This window comes from Gadus morhua, chromosome 18, assembly GCF_902167405.1.
Source record: "Gadus morhua chromosome 18, gadMor3.0, whole genome shotgun sequence".
NCBI lineage: Eukaryota > Metazoa > Chordata > Actinopteri > Gadiformes > Gadidae > Gadus > Gadus morhua.
The window spans coordinates 11321859-11341901 of NC_044065.1; the positions used below are offsets into that span (position 1 = coordinate 11321859).

Here is a 20043-nt window from a genome sequence, read left to right on the forward strand (position 1 = left end):
TAGGGGATTATCACGCTTCCTGGTTCCGGTGGCGGGATTTGTCTTCGTTGTGCATGAACACGTCCGGCGCACTTCCACCATGGCTGAAACAAAGGCGAGATGTCACTGCTCTCTGTTCCACTTTGTACATCTAACAAACAACACCAACCCTACTTAAGTTTTCATGGATTCCCGACTGAAATGAGTCTAAGGAAGAAGTGGATTCAAGCGGTACGCCGGGATGAAGGGCCAAATTTTAAAATAAAACAAGGTAGCATGTTTGTTTGTAGCCGGCACTTTAGTGAATCAGACTACAAACGCTACAGCTAGCAACCAACCGGGGTCACACCAAGCGACTGAAAATTGGGTCTTCACCCTCCCGTTTCCAGTGGAACAACTGGGGACTGCCAAGAAGGGGGTCTGTTTATAAAGAGCATCAACTCGCTTAGGCCATGACGTTCACCCATCCCTTCCTCTGGAGCAACCGCTGCCCTGTGAATAAGAGCCGATGGAGGAGATCTCAGCTTCGGTGGTGATGACAGAACATGATTTCGGTTCTGCTCCTAAACCAGGTTTGTCAGTGTTTGTTAGTGTTCTGAAATATTGGCTTACTATTACCCCATACTGTTCTTAAACCACCTACCTGACAGGATGTACTACCTATGGTTTAATCACAGAATGGTCTATTAGTAGGTTATACCGAGGAGGTAGGTCAACTTTTCAGAACTCAGGCACAACATGTTTAGTCTTATTAATGTCCCAGCATTTGACCAAACCACAATGTGAAAAGCTTCATCACAAGTACAAATGTTGCATTTTATATCTTACTTAATTAATTGTAAAGGTGAATATTGAGCTATAAAAAGCAACATTTAAAAGCAATATTGAGCTACAAAAAGCAATTTCTTTAGAGGTCCAAACTGCTTCCAATATGCAAGTCACATCCAAAATCTGGGTTAGATGTTTTAATTTCATCTCATACAGGTGCACTGGATGCTGCTGCTGTAAACATACAGCAATTGGAAGAAACAGTCAAGGCGCTGATGAGAGCTGTCACAGCTGAAAGTGGTTCAAGTGCATTTTCACAGATTCTGTGTCTCAGACGCGGACATCCTTTTTTACACCAGATTCACGTCAAGAGATGTTTTTTGTGACTTCTGGGAGGTTATTCAACCATCTGCCTCCAAGTTGGTTTATTGGTCGAAAGCTCAGAAAAAGAAACAAACATTTGAACCCATTTCTCCCGGTCCAACGTGTAGACTGCAACTGGTTGAGTTTTTTCTCTTCTGCTGCCGGGTTGCTGCAGGCCTGCAAGAGAAGGTGCTGGCTGACATGTTTCAGGTCAGTGTGTCCACTGTCTCCCATGTTGTTATACCGTGGGCCAACTACCGTTACCTGCTCCTTGGCTCCCTCCCCATCTGGATGAGTAAACTGCAAGTCAAGAACACCATGCCAAGATAATTTGTGCAGTACAGTCCAGATGTTCGGGTAATTACCCAAACATCATCTTACAAGAACACAACAACCTTTAAGGCCTTGATTGGGATTGCCCCTTGTAGTGCTGTGACTTTTGTGTCATGTCTCTTCACCGGCTCCATCTCAGACCCAGAGCTGACTGAACGAAGTGGACTGCTGGATTTACTGGAGCCAGGAGATGGCTGCATGGCAGACAAGGGTTTCACCATCGAGACGCCACTAGCTGATCGTGGGGCAACGCTGATTATACCACCCTTCAAGATGACAGGTAGGCATGAAAGGAATGAACATTTCAAATTAAAACTTTGACCCAAATGTGACCATTAAGATATGCTGACAAATGTTTAAGATGGACTGAAGCACTCACAATAATATTACTAATTAATTTATCTCTAACCACTGCGCAGTTCACTGAAGAGGATGCTCTGAAAACACAAGCAATCGCTCGACTTCGAATCCTCGTAGAAAGAGCAATAGGCAGAGTCAAGGAATACCGCATCTGGGAACGCACTGTCCTTTCACCTTGTCTGCGACAGTCAATCAGCTGTGGACCGTCTGCTGTGTGATGACCAACTTCCAGGGACCACTTGATTTAAAAGGCTACATCCCTGTTGAATAGTGTTTCTACTCAAACATGTACCTATAAATATTATAATATATAAATATTAAAACGAGAGGCACTGAACATTTGGAGTGGTCCCTTCATTTTTTCCGGAGCTGTAATTTTGTACACTGAAAACATTGTATATATTGAATGACATGTAATGTAATTGAATGAGAAGTCTTTCATCTATAATCAATTTTAAAGTCCAGTCAGTCCATCCTGAAAGTATTCAAAATAATGTTAATATATAATGTAGTAAATGATGTACTCAGAAAAAGAGAATGAATTAAATCCTTTTATTCTTTCAGTTCCTTTATTCATTCAGTTCATTTCACATTCATTTCACTTTCTGCTGAAGATACACATTCATATATGTACCAAAGAAGTACAAGTCTACCTTATTTTTCATCTCTTATCATTTCATCCCTCCAGACTGAGCTGACGCCAAACCGACGTTAGCATAAGACAACCTACCTAGCGTAAGCTAGCTAGCAGACACTCGCATTCGTAGTCGTTATATTTCTCAAAAAATAAACAATCCCTTGTCCAGTTTGGAGCGGGCTGTTATGGAGTGTTGTTCGGTAAGTCTGTGAACTTCAGAAAACGTGACTTTGGGTACATTTACCAGGGATGTCGTGAAAGTGAACTGCCGGTCCTCCATCATCAGTTCGCCAGAGTGATGAGTGGTTCCCCGGATGTCACAGTGCACAATGAACACCGAATGCGGAAGTACTACGTATCAGCGTGATAATCCCCTATTTGGCTAAGTTTCGTTTTTGATTCGGTTTTGGGTTTCGTTTTACCTTGGTTCTGTTTCATCAGTAAAAGGGAGGGGCTCAACGCTCCCTCTGTATAAAGGGACGGCAAGTCTTATCCTCTAACAGTTCACTCTTCTGCACTCCTACAACCAGGAATGAGGTAGGCTACACCTATTCAACCAAACTTATTATATTATAATAGTGCAGTTATTATTGTATTATATTGTCATGTTCACCTTTAAGCTGCGTTCACACCAAAACGCAAATCGATAGGGTTTAAATGTGGTTGATAGGGTTTACATGTTTAAATGTGGTCGATAGGGTTTACATGTTTAAATTTGGTCGATAGTGTTTAAATATGGTCGATAGGGTTTACATGTGGTCGATAGGGTTTACATGTGGTCCATAGTAGTGTTAAATGTTCTTTTCCCTCTCTCTCCACCTCATCCCTCACGCTCCACCTCAACCTGGTGTGTGGTGAGCGTTCTGGCGCCGATTGGCTGCCGTGCATCACCCAAATGGGTGCTACATACTGGTGGTGGTTAGTGAGGTCCCCCCCCCCCTTCACTGTAGGCGTCTTTGAGTGTCTAGAAAAGCGCTAAATAAATTCAATGAATTATTATTATTATTAAAAGACACATTTGTCGCCCGTTCGTGTTGTCGCCCAAGTTTTGTTGCGCGACAAATCATAATCCGTCACTGTGTACATTTTATCAGGCGCATTTGTCGCGCCACATCTTCCCGCCAACGGTGCTTCATGCAAATCCATTCTCAACCATGGACGAGTAACCACCATTGCATGTCTTTACCTGTTGTGGAAGGGGGAGAGACGTCGGAGAACACGACGCAGTCTATTCATAATATTACAATGACCACGGAAGAGGCCGTGAATGAAGTATTGATTAGACAGCGATTTATTAGATACCATGGTGGTATCTACCTACATTAGCGGTGGTATTACGCTAATAAACCGTTGGAACACACAAGACCGGTAAGTTGGTAACCACAGCAACGCCGGTAACTACAACAAACCCCGCCACGCCCTATCCGCACCGCTCCCCCCGCTACGGCCATCCGGAGGCTCACACAGCTTTTGGCCATGATCTGTGGCGTAAATAATAATAATACATTTAATTTAGAGGCGCCTTTCAAGACACCCAAGGTCACCTTACAGAGCATATAGTCATCATGAATCGTTTAAAAAACAAGAAAAAAAAAAAATATATATATATATATATATATATATATAAAAAAAAAAAAAAAAAAAAAAAAAAAAACAACGCCGTCGACGGTGCAACCGGTGCAACCGGTGCAACCGCTAATCTCCTAGGGCGGCAAATGTGTCGGGGGCGCCCTCTGGTGGCGTCCTTAATTAATTAACTAAATTACACGAAACCCTCACCGTAGCAAGCAGGACAACCCGATTAGGTTTTTTTCAACCCCCCCCCCCCCCCCCCCCCCCCTGTCCAGGGGCACAAAATAAATGTGTGCACCGGGGCATATCAACATGATGTTACGCCACTGGCCGTGATATCATATATTATAGTATATAATTATGATATACTGTTATATATAGAGCTCCGGGAGCCGCCAGGCAGCAATCACTTTCTCCTCCATGCTGCGTTTCACCCCGGACTGCACTGCACCTCACTCAGGGAACGGTTGGCCGGTTGAACGCTTGTACTCAACGTCCCAGGCTGGGCGTAGTCCTATAGTAAACTACCGATTAGAACAGGTCTACTACCTGTGAAACAATAAATCAGAATCGGACACTAATGCCCTGTTTACACCTACCCGATAGTGGGCCCCGATGGTGCCCGATGGCTAAATCAGCAGCTATCGTTATAACATCGGCAAATAGCGTGGTTGCATCGGGAAACACCGTTACTCTTCCCGGGAACATCGTTAGACAACGGGAAGAAACGGGAAGAAATGCTCAATGATCGGGCAACAACGGGCAACATCGGCAAAGAACGAACATGTTTGTTAATTTTGGGTCTATCGGGGTAGAATCGGTTACCAGGTGTTGCTATGGGCTAATCGGCTATAATCGGGAATAGAACGGGAGTATAACGTAAGACATCGCAAATCGTTCGGGAATTTTCCTGGGCACATCGGCTATATTCGTTAATCTTCCGCGCTTTATCGTGTTTTATCGTCTTTATATCGGCAACCTCAACACACGAAAGACCCTCGAGAACCCTAGACAAATAACGATTGTGAGTGACCAGATTGTGTTAAGGAAGACCCTCAATCTGCCACTTGTGTATAAATAGGGGGTGATGGATGGATGTCCTACTTTTATAATTACAGGGTACTTCGCCCATTTAGAACCGGCGTTCTATTATTATAAAATCGCTATTGTAATATAAATAAATATATAAATAAATATCAGTCTAAACCAGTCTCCCCTTTGCCTTCTCCCGAAATGACGCCAAACGCACTTCGGGTGTCTTCCCTGGCATACATCGTTATGTTATCGTTATAACATCGGGTATGTGTAAATGCTACCCCGATAAATTGACCCGATCATACATTTTTAGCCCGATGTCACCCGAATCACCCCGACTTCCACATCGGTGGTCCATCGGCCATTAGCGGCCATTAGCGGGATGGTGTAAACGGGGCATAAGCAGTTAACTTGTAGCATTAATCCATGAGGATTTGGTCACATGACATGTCGGAGTCCGACGCTCCTATTGGCTCGTGTTGGAGTCATCTGTCCATAGAAGTTCCCGCCAAGATCGCTAATTGTAACAAGGTTATCCTATTGGTTGATTGACCTCATCAACCATCCATAACACTGGCTGTCTCTTTATTCTGTTCCTTTTTACAGGAATCTCGACAGAAACCATGAGTTCGACAGAAACTCGGTAAGTTCGATCTGTTATCTCTTCAAAAATATGTAAGTGGTCTGAAAACGCAATGCATCTTACAATTCAATTACAGTACACATCACGTATCGCTGTGGTGGTGCTTAAGGGGGGAGCGATGAATTCTCATATACGTGAAGAGTTTTCAGGATATTTAACTGGGCATTAGAAAGATAGTTTAAAAGTTTGAAAACTAAATGGAATAATCATTCAAATCTGATATGATTAGAAAAACACAATTGACATTTTCATAATAGAAATGAAAACACAATGAATAGGTTGCAACTCAGAATACCTTAAATTCATTGATTCTAAATATTATAACCCATGATCGATCAATGCACACAACCTACAAACCCATCCTGAGAATTCAGTTTTACACAACCTCTTATCAATGTCTGAAGGCTGGTTAATTCTTCATGTCAGATCCGTCACCTCCAGTTATTCAGTGGGGTAGTGCAAGGATAGGTTACTCCTGTGTGTTTACTCTAGAGTACAGGCTACATTCTGATTCTGCTCTCTGCACCACCTCATACACCACCACCTCATACACCCCCTCATACATGCCCCAATACATGACCTCATACACCACCTTATACACCCCCTCTACACCACCTCTACACCACCTCTACACAACCTCATACACCACCTCGTACACTACCTCATACATGACCTCTACACCACCTCGTACACCACCTCTACATGACCTCATACACCACCTTTACAAAACCTCATACACCACCTCGTACAGTACATCATACACCACCTCATGCACCACCTCATACATGACCTCTACACCACCTCGTACACCACCTGTACATGACCTCATACACCACCTTTACACAACCTCATACACCACCTCGTACATCACTTCATACATGACCTCATACACCACCTCCAGTGTTGGGGTAGCTACTCAAAAAAGTAATTAGTTACTTATTACTAGTTACTTCTGTAAATTGTAATGAGTTTCCTTTCTAGTTACTGCATTTGAAAAGTAACTTCCCTACTTATTACTTTCCCGTTTCCTAATTTACTGTAGATACATGGACAAACATCATAGCCCTATCATTACTTAGTGTTTTTTGTATACATCTATACAAAATAGCATATGAAACCATATGAAACAAAGAAATATGCCTCCCTGTAAAATCCACAAACAACAGGATAAACGAGTCGATGGTGAGGTCAATCAGTAGCAACACACAAGTTTCAAAACACAGGCTTTGGGAAAGATGAGAACAAAAATTAAGTGGTCAATGAAAAACATTAAAATAAAGGTTACTTTATCCCATAAAATTAAAGTGGATTTTAATATATAATTCCTTAATATAAATTCTTCAGCTCAATCATTAATTAAGATCCATTTTGTCATCATGCCACATGTAGTTTGTGATTTTTGTTGCAGAAATTCCTTTGGGGCAACAGCGCCACCATTCATTGACTACCTGAAAGATATTCTGAGAGGATATCCAGATGGTGGACAAATTCTGAAGGTAAGTTTGAATTTATTGTAGTGTTTCAGTTGTATTTACGCAAGACTGACAACCATCTTTCCAGAAGGGGAGTATGTTGGTTAGCATTTGTATTTATTATCATCTTATTCTGTCTGGTCGTCTACACTCAGTACGTTTACATGCACAGCTTAATCTGATTAAAACCATAGTTCGACTATGCTCCTCAATCAAACAGCAATTGTCCGAGTATACATGGCGTCAAAATAATCGATTCATTGGCCGAAGCATTTCATACCCCGGTACGATAGATGGCGCTGTGCCCATTTCAACTAGTGGTAATAGAGACACCGGTTGACCTCTTTATGCAACTATGAACAACAAACAAATAAACCGCCATTAGCGGTGCTTCGGCGGCAGTTCAGCTCCCGGAGTACACCTGCCAGAGCTGCCGGACTGCCGCCGAAACTGCGGCGGCAGTCCGGCTGCTCCGGCGCGGGGAGCTCGGCGGCAGTCCGGCACCTCAGCACCTTGAGTACAATCCCTTTCTCCTCCATGTCTCGGTTCAATATGGACTTCAGAGACTCAAGGCCAAAGTTCCTTTCCCCCAATTCTTCTCAACTATGGCCGAGATAACCCCCACTACGAGTCTTTACTTGTTGTGGAAGTACCAGAGACGTCAGATGCATACTTTATGAATCATAATATCATCCGAGGCGCATATAGCTTTTGGCCATCATATTAGATATAATATTATACAAATACCTATATATTATATAATATTATTATTATATTATATTATATTATATAGATATAGAGCTCCAGGAGTCCGCACAACGCAACAATAACTTCTCTTCCATGCTGTGGTTCACTCTTAAAGCTCATCAGTCAATGTGCAGCAGCTAATTTGAATTAAAGCTACAGACCAGAAACAGCGCATTCTGAAGGGACTGAATAGCGGTAGGCGATTTTCTTTCCTAAATGCTATTTCCAGCAAACAGCTTCAAAAACATGTTTTCTGGAACTCTAATACTATGTTTAATTGTTGAGAAAATACCATAAAATATCTCCTTTAACCACCGTCGGAGAGCATCGTTTGAGCTTAGAGAAAGAAAATTGTGTCCGAACGGAATATATGATTCGTATGCCGTGGAAGACCATCTTCCCAGCCGTTTGATGGATGAGTCCGACCGCCCTCGTTCGGCGGCTTTAGTTGCCGCTCCTATCCGGAAGGAGTGACCAGTGTAGAGGGGAGATGGTAGGCCCCAGCCTTCTACCACCTTAGCGAGATGGACTCTGAACCACTCTTTTTTCATTGGCAAAATAAATGGTTAGGCAAAATAAACAGAGGTGATTCAGGGGACGTACGTTGCCGAAGCTTAAGAGAGTGAAGCATAGAAGCATAAGGACAGAATGAATTGTTGATTCTCGAGATAATGATAGTTACACCTGCACCCCTAAGCTATCGCTTTTAGACCGTTTTAAGAAGATAGAAAAATGCCTAGAAGAGAAAGTGATGTCGGGGAAAGCATGGACCTATAAAGAAAAGGACAGCGGATTATTATTATTATTGCAAAAACCCACGGGAATGTTTATATTAATGTTACTGATAGTGAAGCCTTTATCACAATGACATATACACTGCTGCATGGGAAATTGTCAGCCACATCAATCCATTCAGGTGAGTTTCTCGGCAGGCAGCAAAGACCACCAGTAATCCTTCCTAAATTACTTATTGCATGGGCATTGAATCCCAGACGACCGTGTGCAAGTCTGACACGTTACCTAGAGACTATCCCCCTGTTAATTATTCAATTAAAGTGTGTTGCGCTTAATACTACTTATGCATTCAACAGATCGGCGATTTTTTGCCAGATAGCCTCCCTGTATTTATTAATGGTTACGGTGTTCCCTTTTTGAGCTATAATATGCTTGTACTCCTCATAGACCTCCGCAAGCAGCTTCTGTTCACCGCTGGAAAAGATCCCGCTCGGTTATTTTCGGGCATTTGATCCATGATTCGACATTCACGGTTCTGGGCTGGTTACATATCTCGTTAGCGTGCATAATCTACGATAACGTAAGCCTGGCTTGAACTAACCTGAGCAAGGCGCGGCTGAACTGCGTTGATGGAATGGCTTTAGCCTCAAGTGGAAGTTGGCGTTAGTTCCAACCGGGCTTAATAAACTAAACGACGCCTTTGTTAGCGACTTTGATTGAATACCCCTCTGGGCTGCTTGTATCTTTAGAATTGATACGGGGTATGAATGAATGGCTCCTTGTATGAGCCGGACGCCTCCCTAGGCTCTTCACATGAGCCGGAAGCCTCTGTAGTCGCCAAAGATATATGTGGCCTGTTAGTATGAATGTGTGAATGTATGTCACACTATCCCCCATCTTTACACAGGAGCTGATCCAAAATGCTGATGATGCCGGAGCCACAAGAGTTGTTTTCATCCATGACGAGAGGAATTATGGTCACGAGAGTATTTTGACTGATGAATTTGGAAAATATCAAGGTATGTTTCATTTTAGGAAAATATATTTGGTCAACTATTTATCCATTATTAATTAGGGGCCCATGCACAATGTGCGAGGCACCCTACTGTAAGTGTTTTCATTATAAACCCGCCACTCTCTCTGGTTTGAGCATAACCACTCTGTCGCCTACCACATGGTAGAGCGCAGTTTTTCAATTATTCCTAAAACAATTTTAATGTATGAGACAAATATGAGAATGAGATGAATAAGAGAAATAAATCATTGAGCAGTTTTCTACCAATTGTGCTGTTGCCATGTAATCATAATAAAATGATCATATTAGATTGACTTAACAAGGGTTGTAGTAGGACACCTGTTCCCAACGAGTAGTGTGGTCTGAAGCCTAGGCCCTTCACCGGGGTGGCCCAACCTTTTCTGAACCACTATCATCTTTTACATTTTGCTAAGATCTACCAGTCCAAATAGGTAGAAATATTACTGATAGCCCACCAGTGATGCCAGTAACGCGTTACTGGCCTCGGACCACTTTTTTCAGTAACGAGTAATCTAACGCGTTACTTTTTCCAAACCAGTAATCAGATTAAAGTTACTTATCAAAGTCTATGTGCGTTACTATTTAAAAAAAAAAAATTGGATCACCGATTGGCGTTGGGAGCGATGGAGTGGTGTGTGTGTGTGTGTGTGTGTGTGTGTGTGTGTGTGTGTGTGTGTGTGTGTGTGTGTGTGTCTGTCTGTCTGTCTGTCTGTCTGTCTGTCTGTCTGTCTGTCTGTCTGTCTGTCTGTCTGTCTGTCTGTCTGTCTGTCTGTCTGTCTGTCTGTCTGTCTGTCTGTCTGTCTGTCTGTCTGTCTGTCTGTCTGTCTGTCTGTCTGTCTGTCTGTCTGTCTGTCTGTCTGTCTGTCTGTCTGTCTGTCTGTCTGTCTGTCTGTCTGTCTGTCTGTCTGTCTGTCTGTCTGTCTGTCTGTCTGTCTGTCTGTCTGTCTGTCTGTCTGTCTGTCTGTCTGTCTGTCTGTCTGTCTGTCTGTCTGTCTGTCTGTCTGTCTGTCTGTCTGTCTGTCTGTCTGTCTGTCTGTCTGTCTGTCTGTCTGTCTGTCTGTCTGTCTGTCTGTCTGTCTGTCTGTCTGTCTGTCTGTCTGTCTGTCTGTCTGTCTGTCTGTCTGTCTGTCTGTCTGTCTGTCTGTCTGTCTGTCTGTCTGTCTGTCTGTCTGTCTGTCTGTCTGTCTGTCTGTCTGTCTGTCTGTCTGTCTGTCTGTCTGTCTGTCTGTCTGTCTGTCTGTCTGTCTGTCTGTCTGTCTGTCTGTCTGTCTGTCTGTCTGTCTGTCTGTCTGTCTGTCTGTCTGTCTGTCTGTCTGTCTGTCTGTCTGTCTGTCTGTCTGTCTGTCTGTCTGTCTGTCTGTCTGTCTGTCTGTCTGTCTGTCTGTCTGTCTGTCTGTCTGTCTGTCTGTCTGTCTGTCTGTCTGTCTGTCTGTCTGTCTGTCTGTCTGTCTGTCTGTCTGTCTGTCTGTCTGTCTGTCTGTCTGTCTGTCTGTCTGTCTGTCTGTCTGTCTGTCTAGCTGCCTGTCTGTCTGTTGTTGTGAGAGTGCGTGTGCTTGTGAAGAGTAAGTCTCCAAAGACTTCAATCTATCAGAGGCGAGTGTCGACCTTGACTCTCCAGAGTCCGCACCACCAGTTTTTATTAGCGGTGGAATTAGTCGCGTGCGTCCTTGTGTGTGTGTGTGTGTGTGCGTGTGTGTGTGTGTGTGTGTGTGCGTGTGTGTGTGTGTGTGTGTGTGTGTGTGTGTGTGTGTGTGTGTGTGTGTGTGTGTGTGTGTGTGTGTGTGTGTGTGTGTGTGTGTGGAGCTGCGTCCGGTGATCGCCCCGTAAAGCACACAGTGATATTTTGTCTACGCATTAAATGTTGGCGGAAGCGGAAGCAGTTGCCGTGTGTTAGTGAGGGCACTCGGACATTCAGGGCTATTAGTACGAGCCAGAATACAGCCAGGAAGAATTGACACAGATAGAGGAGGAGGCTGCTGCGGCTGCAACAGTTTGCTCTGTTCGCCCATAGACACTAACACAGAGTCCCTGTGCTGCAGCGAATTTCAGCGATGCCAGTTTCTTCTAGAATAAATGGCTAAATCTGGCGAGGACCGGGCCATGTGTGTACAAATCGAGGCACGGGTCCCTCGATTCAAGGGGCCGAGAAGGAGCCATCTCCGTTCACTCCAATACAAGTGGGGAACAGGAATGTGTCTCCGCAAAAAAATACTGGATATCAATCAAAGGCTCATAATTATCTTTATGCCATGTGCTAAAAAATGTTTACGTTTTCTCATCATTCACCATTTCCAAATGAGAGCTGCATGCCTGACACCATTTATTGCTGCTCGCAGCTGCATTTATTTATTATTATTATTATTATTAGGCTGCAATGCACAAAGTGTGAGGCACCCTGTTTTAATTGTAAATGTTTTTTTAAGTATTATTCTTCAGCGTTTTCCTATCCAGCCATAACTGCCCTATAGCTTTTTACGAAACCGGGTGATTAATGATGCTCCCACTGTTTTGCTAAATGGTCGCACCGATAGACTGAAACTGCAAACTTTAAACAAGCAGCTCTCCCTTTGCCCTAGATTCATGGAACTTTGCACACGTGTGTGTATCTTTATTGTTATTATGATGAGAGCTATATAATCAGGGGTGGACTGGGAGAAAAATTCAGCCCTGGCATTTTCTCTCCAGACCAGCCCACTACATTATTAGCACTAGGGGTGGGACGAGACGAACGGGAAGAACCCTGTATATCCGAATAATAGTACAGTTTTTTGCTTTTCAAGTTTGTGTTTCTTGTGCTGCTGACAAGAAAGGTGTGAAACCCGAACAGGAAGTTAACAGACATCCTGTTGTTGCTGCACAAAACCCTTGTTAAATATCACACATGATCCAACGCTAAATCCTCTCTTGCAGTTATTAGTCTGTGACTGTGAAAATCGTAACCCAGCATTAGTTAAAATCAGACTCGGACAATAATAACAAATTCTCCTGAAAAATAATCTAAATAGAAACATATTACAGACAGTAACAGCATTAGAGCTGATATCAATTTGTTTTAACGGTGACTCAGTCATTATGAAACCATAAATAGAGAATTGAATTTTTTTCTCATATACTTCTCATACACGTGTATGTGCACATCTACTGTATGTATACATGTGCACATACATGTATATGAGAATGCATATCTATTCAGACCTGTAATTCGGCCTACCTGCATAACTATTAATTTAACTTAAATTATATGCAAATGTTTGAAATTAAAATCAATGTGAAAATCTTCAACCAGGAAATAATCATAATCAAACCTTTTGTTTCAATCTGAGGCAAAAGAAGTTGCATAATAAACTCACAAAGTCAAGAGAAGCTCTCTCTCTCTCTCTCTCTCTCTCTCTCTCTCTCTCTCTCTCTCTCTCTCTCTCTCTCTCTCTCTCTCTCTCTCTCTCTCTCTCTCTCTCTCTCTCTCTCTCATCATAGAATAACTTCTAGCAGGTGAGGAAAACCTGTTTGACAGGAGATGATGGTAGCAGAGAATATAAAGAGACATTTATGAATAACCAATTGTCATTTTATCACACATATAGTATGTTTCTTCACATAAACCTTTAAACATACACATATTGCATTCCTCTCGAAATAGTCATCACCTCAGTAAACAATAAATGAATTGAAAGATTACAATAAATTCAATGGCAAATATTGCAAATTAAAGGCCCACTATGCAACTTCTGGAATATCTTCGCTGTTTTCTTGGTTTTGGCACGCACATTTCTCTACACAGCGCCCCCTACAGCTTCGTAGTAGATATTTCACAACACTGTCGTAACAAATCGTTGACGTCCCTTCCCCATGCACTTCTACGCGAGCCATGTGCATTTGTTTTCAAAGAAGCCGGCGAATGCGTGGAGCCATGTCCGAAGTAGATGTTCATAAAGTGTAGGCAAGGTTATACATTCAGTGTTTCCCCTACCATTGTTCAGGCCTGGCGGGCCGCCAGGCCAACGAGCGCCCCCGCCAGGCCAACAACAGGCCAAAAAAAAAAAATGAAAAAATGAAAAAAAAAAAAAAAAATGAAAAAAAAATAAAATAATGCGGTGTCGCGCGTGCGCAGATTATGCCCCATCATAACGGACAATCTGACAGCATTAAATTATATCATCATTAGCATGTCACTGTCACACTAAATTTGTACCGGCTGACAAATTTGTACCGGGCGCGTCATCAATACGTAATCCATTCCAAACCTGCCCGGCAACAGATGATCAGATGATTAGAACCTTTCGAATGACGTGAAAGGTTCACGAACATTCGCGAACCTTCTATCTAGCGATCCGTTATCTGTATTGCGCTATTTCGTCATTGACCTGCTTTAAACACTCAGTTTATTTGCTAAATTTGATTAAACAATGAAATACAATACAAATATGAAGTAAAAACAAGTGTTATCTAGCGATTCGTTTTCTGTATTATGTTATTTCGTCTTTGGCAACATGAGCGCAAATTTTTTTTGAAACCCGCTTTAAACACTCAGTTTACTAGCTAAATTTGATTAAAAAATGAAATACAATACAAATATAAAGTAAAAACAAGTGTTATCTAGCGATCCGTTAACTGTACTATGTTATTTCGTCTTTGGCAACATGAGCGCGAATGTTTTTTGAAACCTGCCCGGCAACGGACGACGCGATCATCTGTTGCAGGCAGGTTTGGAATGGATTACATATGGATGACGCGCCCGGTACAAATTTGGCAGCCGGTACAAATTTAGTGTGACAGCACCACCAAAAATTGTATTGTAAATAAAATTAGTTTATTGTTAATAACGTGTTTATTGAATCATTATCAACTTGTGATGGCTAAGCAAGTGTTTTACATGGAAATAACCAACAAATACTCTAGCATCCCGTGAAAAATGTATAAAAAAAATCACACTATCAGCTCTTACCACCGGCCCTAAAAAAAATTCTAGGGGAAACACTGACATTTTTAAAAGGGTGTATTTGCATTGCAATAAACATAAATCCATCCTTTTTTATAGTTCACCGGGAGAATTTATACCCTAGATTATAATTGTTTTATCTTAGGTTGAACAGAACAATCAGTGTAAGAGGTTTGGCCAACATAATAATCGAAATAAACAAGAACCTGGATTCGGGGATTCAGTCTGTATCTGGGGGACAGACGAACAGCAAAACACCCATGGAAACAAAGGTGTTTATATGGTTGCAAGCAAGCTAGAAACATACAGGGCTCACAACAAAACGGTCGAGAAAACAATTTTTACAGGGCTCACAACTAAATGGTTGAGCAAACACATTTGTACAGAGACTATCAGAATCAAGAATACCACGAAGACAAAGTTCACCCAAGGGTACTTTCAATTTCAAAAGCAACACGGCCGAGTCGGCGTCTGATTTGCAGTCTTCTTTTTCTTTCAGTTCACGCTATTCCTGAAAAGCTTGCCCAACGTTTACTCGTGTCTGGCCTCTCTGTCGGTCAGTCTCCCTTTTCTCTTCTTCTGTTCCTCCGACATTGGGTTTCTCTGTCTCTTTTTAGTCGGCTGATCTATGATGAATATAACAATCCCTTAGTTACTTGTGTTTATATCGAGCCGGTTCCGTGTTTGGGGGTCTGTGCCGTAAAGCAATTCGTTACTGTAGTGACCCTTGCACAGAAGCATACGGCCGACATCTTTCTTTATTCTGGGTGGAAATAGTAACATAGTTACGCCATTAAATGCGTTTATGGAAACATTTTTAGCGAGAAATGTGCATTTTACTTTCATAATGTTCGCTCGGTGAATGTGAAGGATGTTCGGTTTGATAGTTATGATGAAGAGTGAACGCTCCGTTCACTTGCATGGACAGAGTCTCTGGTTGCTAAGCAACCTCAACGTCTTGGCAAACTATTTCTCTCCTGATCAACACTACGAATGCTGGAAACACACCAGACACACCATGTGAAGTTATTTAACCCGATTATCGTTATTTATGAGTCCTTAGCCCAAGTGAAGGAGTTCAAGTACCTCGGGGTCTTGTTCGCGAGTGAGGGTACTATGGAGCGTGAGATTGGCCGGAGAATCAGAGCAGCGGGGGCGGTATTGCGTTCGCTTTACCGCACCGTTGTTACGAAAAGAGAGCTGAGCCGCAAGGCAAAGCTCTCGATCTACCGGTCGATCTTCGTTCCTATCCTCACCTATGGTCATGAGGGTTGGGTGATGACCGAAAGGACGAGATCGCGGGTAAAAGCGGCCGAGATGAGTTTTCTCAGAAGGGTGGCTGGCGTCGCGGGATAGGGTGAGAAGCTCAGTCATCCGTGAGGAACTCGGATTAGAGCCGCTGCTCCTTTACTTAGAAAGGAGTCAGCTGAGGTGGTTCGGGCATCTGGCAAGGATGCCCACTGGGCGCCTCCCTTTGGAGGTGTTTCAGGCACGTCCATTGGGGAGGAGACCTCGGGGAAGACCCAGGACTAGGTGGAGAGATTATATCTCAACACTAGCCTGGGAACGCCCCGGGATCCCCCCGTCAGAGCTGGTCAATGTGGCCCGGGAAAGGGAAGTCTGGAGCCCCCTGCTTGAGCTGCTCCCCCCGCGACCCGACCCCGGATAAACGGATGACGATGAGATGAGATGAGATCGTTATTTAAATCCGAGATTATTTAATCTAACCCGATCTAAACTCTATCATGCACCCAAACACGGCGGCGTTTGGGTTTCCTACCTCGGACTCTAGCGCAGCCACAGGCGCGTTGAACCATTTTTGTGACACACAATGATCAAGCGTCAGGTTAGGCGCGTAACGCGGTTGGTGTGGCCGTACCATTAGTCGATTGATCCATGATGAATGCAACAATTGCCTCGCAACTGGCTGTTTATATCTAGCCGGTGCCATGTTTGGGTGTGTGTCTGTGCCGTAAAGCATTTTCGAAACTACAATCTGACTACATTTTCGAGGATACTTCCGCTGCGTCACATCCGGATTGTGTCGGTCCGAACAGATCAAGTTGCATATGCGCTTTTTCACTGGAGAGGCGACATGGGTAAATGACACACCCACCAATCGTCCAAGAAATGGATGCAGAACCATCAGCATAACTCTCAACCTGCATACTTAATGTAATTTTGGCTAAAAAAGTTGCATAGTGGGCCTTTAAACTAATTATTTCCAATAGGTTTACTTGTATTTTGTGCTAAAATTCAAAGTGTCACATCTGTATTTACAATACAGCTTGATTCTGCATCTCTATTTACAGCTCATTAGTCCATTTCAATGTTTACTCTTGCTATGGCAACAAGAGACTGCTAACGTTAGCAGCTGTTAGCTAGCTAAGCCAAATCATCTGAACAATAATAACCCATAATATCACAATTCGGCCTATTTAAACAAAATCGACCACACCTACCAACAGTCACAGCCCTTCAACTCTGGGCTAATATGTTGTCACAAGTATGCAGTTAATTAGGTCACATCACATTCAATGTAAAAACGTTTTCTACTTTGTTTTGGACATGTCTCAAAATGTAGCCTAGCTAGCCCCAGGCTAACGTTACTTAGCATATATGCCTCCACTCGCTCGTCTCCTGGCGCAGCAGCACCTGCTGGGGTGTGGACCCCGGCACCAAATAGGTCTGTCAATTTTGAACATTTAACATTTAACCCGGGCGTTTTCAGCTCCGTACCGGCTCCCGCGACTCTGGCCCATGCCATGAGGTCCCGCCCACCCTGGTATGTGTTGTGATTGACAGCACTGTCAGGGCTCTCTGAGCCTGTCAGCCCATGATTGATTGACAATGACAAACATAGACCAATAATATGCGTCGATGCTGGCAACACACTGCTAGCTCTCTGTAGCCCATTAGCCGGCCCAATTGGAGGGAATTTAGAGAGAGAGGAAAAAAGAAAACATAGCGGACCGGACCGGCCCACATTGGGTCAACGGCCCACCGGGACGATGCCCGGTATGCCAGATGGCCAGTCCACCCCTGTATATAATGGAACATTGCTTTATTCATTTAATTATTTTGTCGTTTAGGTCCTGCTCTCTTTGCCTTCAACGATGCAAGGTTCACTTCAGAGGACTGGCAAGGTATTCAAGCTACAGGAAGAAGCGTCAAGCGCAAGGACCCAAACAAAGTTGGGCGCTTTGGGATCGGCTTCAACTCTGTGTACCACATCACAGGTACAACAAATCAAATGTGCTAAATTAGCCCCACAACTTCTGCAGGGTCAGCAGTGTTTCTCATGCATTCTACAGTATATTATATTTCTATCTAAACTATATAATTTAATTTCATTCTCAGATGTGCCATGGATCTTAAGCTCAGACCATCTAGCCGTGCTAGATCCCCATGAAAAACTTTTTGGACAAGGACATGGGGGTTATCAGTGGTCTTTAGCCGATAATAAAGACCAGGAATCTTTGAAGACTTTCGAGGATCAATTCAGGCCATTTCAAAATATTGTCGAACATCTAGTCCAAAAACAGTGGACGGAGGTCCTCGAAGACCAGCACTTTGATGGGACACTTTTCAGATTTCCTTTGCGCAAAGAGATATCTAAAATCTCAGATAATTTGTATAATTCAGACAAAGTTGCCAAGCTTTTTGTCAGCTTCATTGCAGATGCAGAATTATGTCTATTGTTTTTAAAAAATGTGCAATCCGTGTCTTTAATTCACGTCATGACAGACAGCTCTATCAATGTTATGCTTGAAGTGACTAGCTCATCTTCTGAAGGAGCAGTTTTGGAGTCAAGGGATGGATCAATCATCAAGAGCTCAACAAACTTTAAAGACATAACTGTCACATCAGAAGATCGAGAAGAAACCAAAAATTGGCTCTTGACTACTTGTTGTCTGAAAGAGGGCAATGTGCCGAAAGTGGATTCACTGGCAGAGAAGCTGTGTTTTCTACCACAAGTTGACTTGGCGTTTCCATGTGGTCAGAATAATGACAGTGGGAACAGTAGATTGAGTTGCTTTCTCCCACTTCCTAACAATGAATCACACAAGACTGGACTTCCACTTTATGTCAACGCATCCTTTGGCCTCACAAACAACCGAAGAGACATCAAGTGGCAAGAAGAAGATCAGAAACAAGACGAGTGTGCCATGTGGAATGAATTGCTGGTCAAAGAGGTGCTTCCACAAGCATATCTCGTGATCCTTAAAGATGCCATTGAATTATCCAAAAACTCTGAGCTCCCTCTCTCCTCTGTGTATGATATTTGGCCTGACTTTACACAACTTGAGCATAAAGAAAAATGGCATTCAGTTGCCAAGAATGTTTTACAATGCTTATTTAGGGAGAATATTGCTGTGCTCCCTCTTGCTGCAGATGAAAAAATATTTGTCTGCCCTTTAGAAGCTGTGCTGCCCTGCGATTCTTCAACATGCCCTAAAGTATCAGCTGCCATTCAAAACATTTTGATTTCCTGTGGAGATAACCTTGTGAAAATCACAGAAAGGGTGGAAAGAGCGATTGAGATGGCATACCCACATCCTGAATCCCTGAAACGAGTCACTCCAACCTTTCTCCGGGCCATTCTCCACAAAACAGATTTGCAGAATGTAACAAAAGAGGAGAAGGTATCTCTTTTAGAATATGTTTTAAGCGATGGAACTTACGAAGAACTCCAAGGCCTTCCACTGCTTCCTCTCAGTGATGGCACTTTCAGATCCTTTACGAACAAGGCGGAAGACGTTGCTTTCATCGATAGCCAAGACTTTCCAAGGTAAAATATCCGCTTTGCTTGATAACCAATCTATAACCTTCCCCTGTGTCTGTAATGAGTATGGTTTGATTATTTTTTGAAATAGCACATATATAAACCATTTTAACAGCATTCTTCCACCAGTGTTTATTTAGAGCATATTAATAACTTCAATTAAATCATTAACCCCTTTCACACTTGCAGCCACATGCTGGTAATTAACGGCAGCCGAGCATTAAATTGGAAATATATTCTTTTCAAATTGCAGGGATTCAGTGATGGTAAAAATCATTTCCGGGAAATTACAACAGAGGTTTATAACTGCATTGTCAGTGCTGTTTGAATGATAGCATTCCGCTAAAAAGAGAGGTGTGTCTTACGCGAACGCAGACACTGCTATCATTTAGCGGAAATCCTTATCCGTTAATGTTACGTCATCTATGTGTGGAAAGGGCTAGTGTGCTGTCATCTATACTCTTAGATTGTTAACATGAAAGTCAACTCATTACTCGACAGGTCCCTGCTGCCTGGTTGCAAACACTTGTTCATCCCTCAGGACCTGAGCACCACCTGCCAAACACATCTGAAAACGCTTGCCACAAGAGGTAGGCATGTTGTTTTGTGTATCATGTAATTACATTAACACCCAATTTGCA

The 20043-nt window shown here is 42.9% G+C and overlaps 1 protein-coding gene and 1 long non-coding RNA gene across 2 annotated transcripts in view; both read left to right on the forward strand.

The window, feature by feature from the left end:
- Window positions 1-385: 385 nt before the first annotated feature.
- On the forward strand, window positions 386-1943 carry LOC115531679 (uncharacterized). The gene is made up of 4 exons (XR_003973914.1): window positions 386-551; window positions 964-1320; window positions 1589-1723; window positions 1863-1943. It is a non-coding gene; the product is annotated as an uncharacterized LOC115531679 (long non-coding RNA).
- A 961-nt stretch (window positions 1944-2904) lies between these two features.
- The window catches only part of LOC115530884 (sacsin-like), a 28758-nt gene continuing 11619 nt past the window's right edge, over window positions 2905-20043 (forward strand). The window contains exons 1-7 of the mRNA XM_030339700.1: window positions 2905-2977; window positions 5654-5690; window positions 7099-7186; window positions 9552-9663; window positions 17709-17855; window positions 17977-19408; window positions 19904-19992. Of these exons, the coding sequence (XP_030195560.1) occupies window positions 5671-5690; window positions 7099-7186; window positions 9552-9663; window positions 17709-17855; window positions 17977-19408; window positions 19904-19992 (1888 nt within the window). The 5' untranslated portion in view covers window positions 2905-2977; window positions 5654-5670. The remainder of the gene's footprint in view (window positions 2978-5653; window positions 5691-7098; window positions 7187-9551; window positions 9664-17708; window positions 17856-17976; window positions 19409-19903; window positions 19993-20043) is intronic.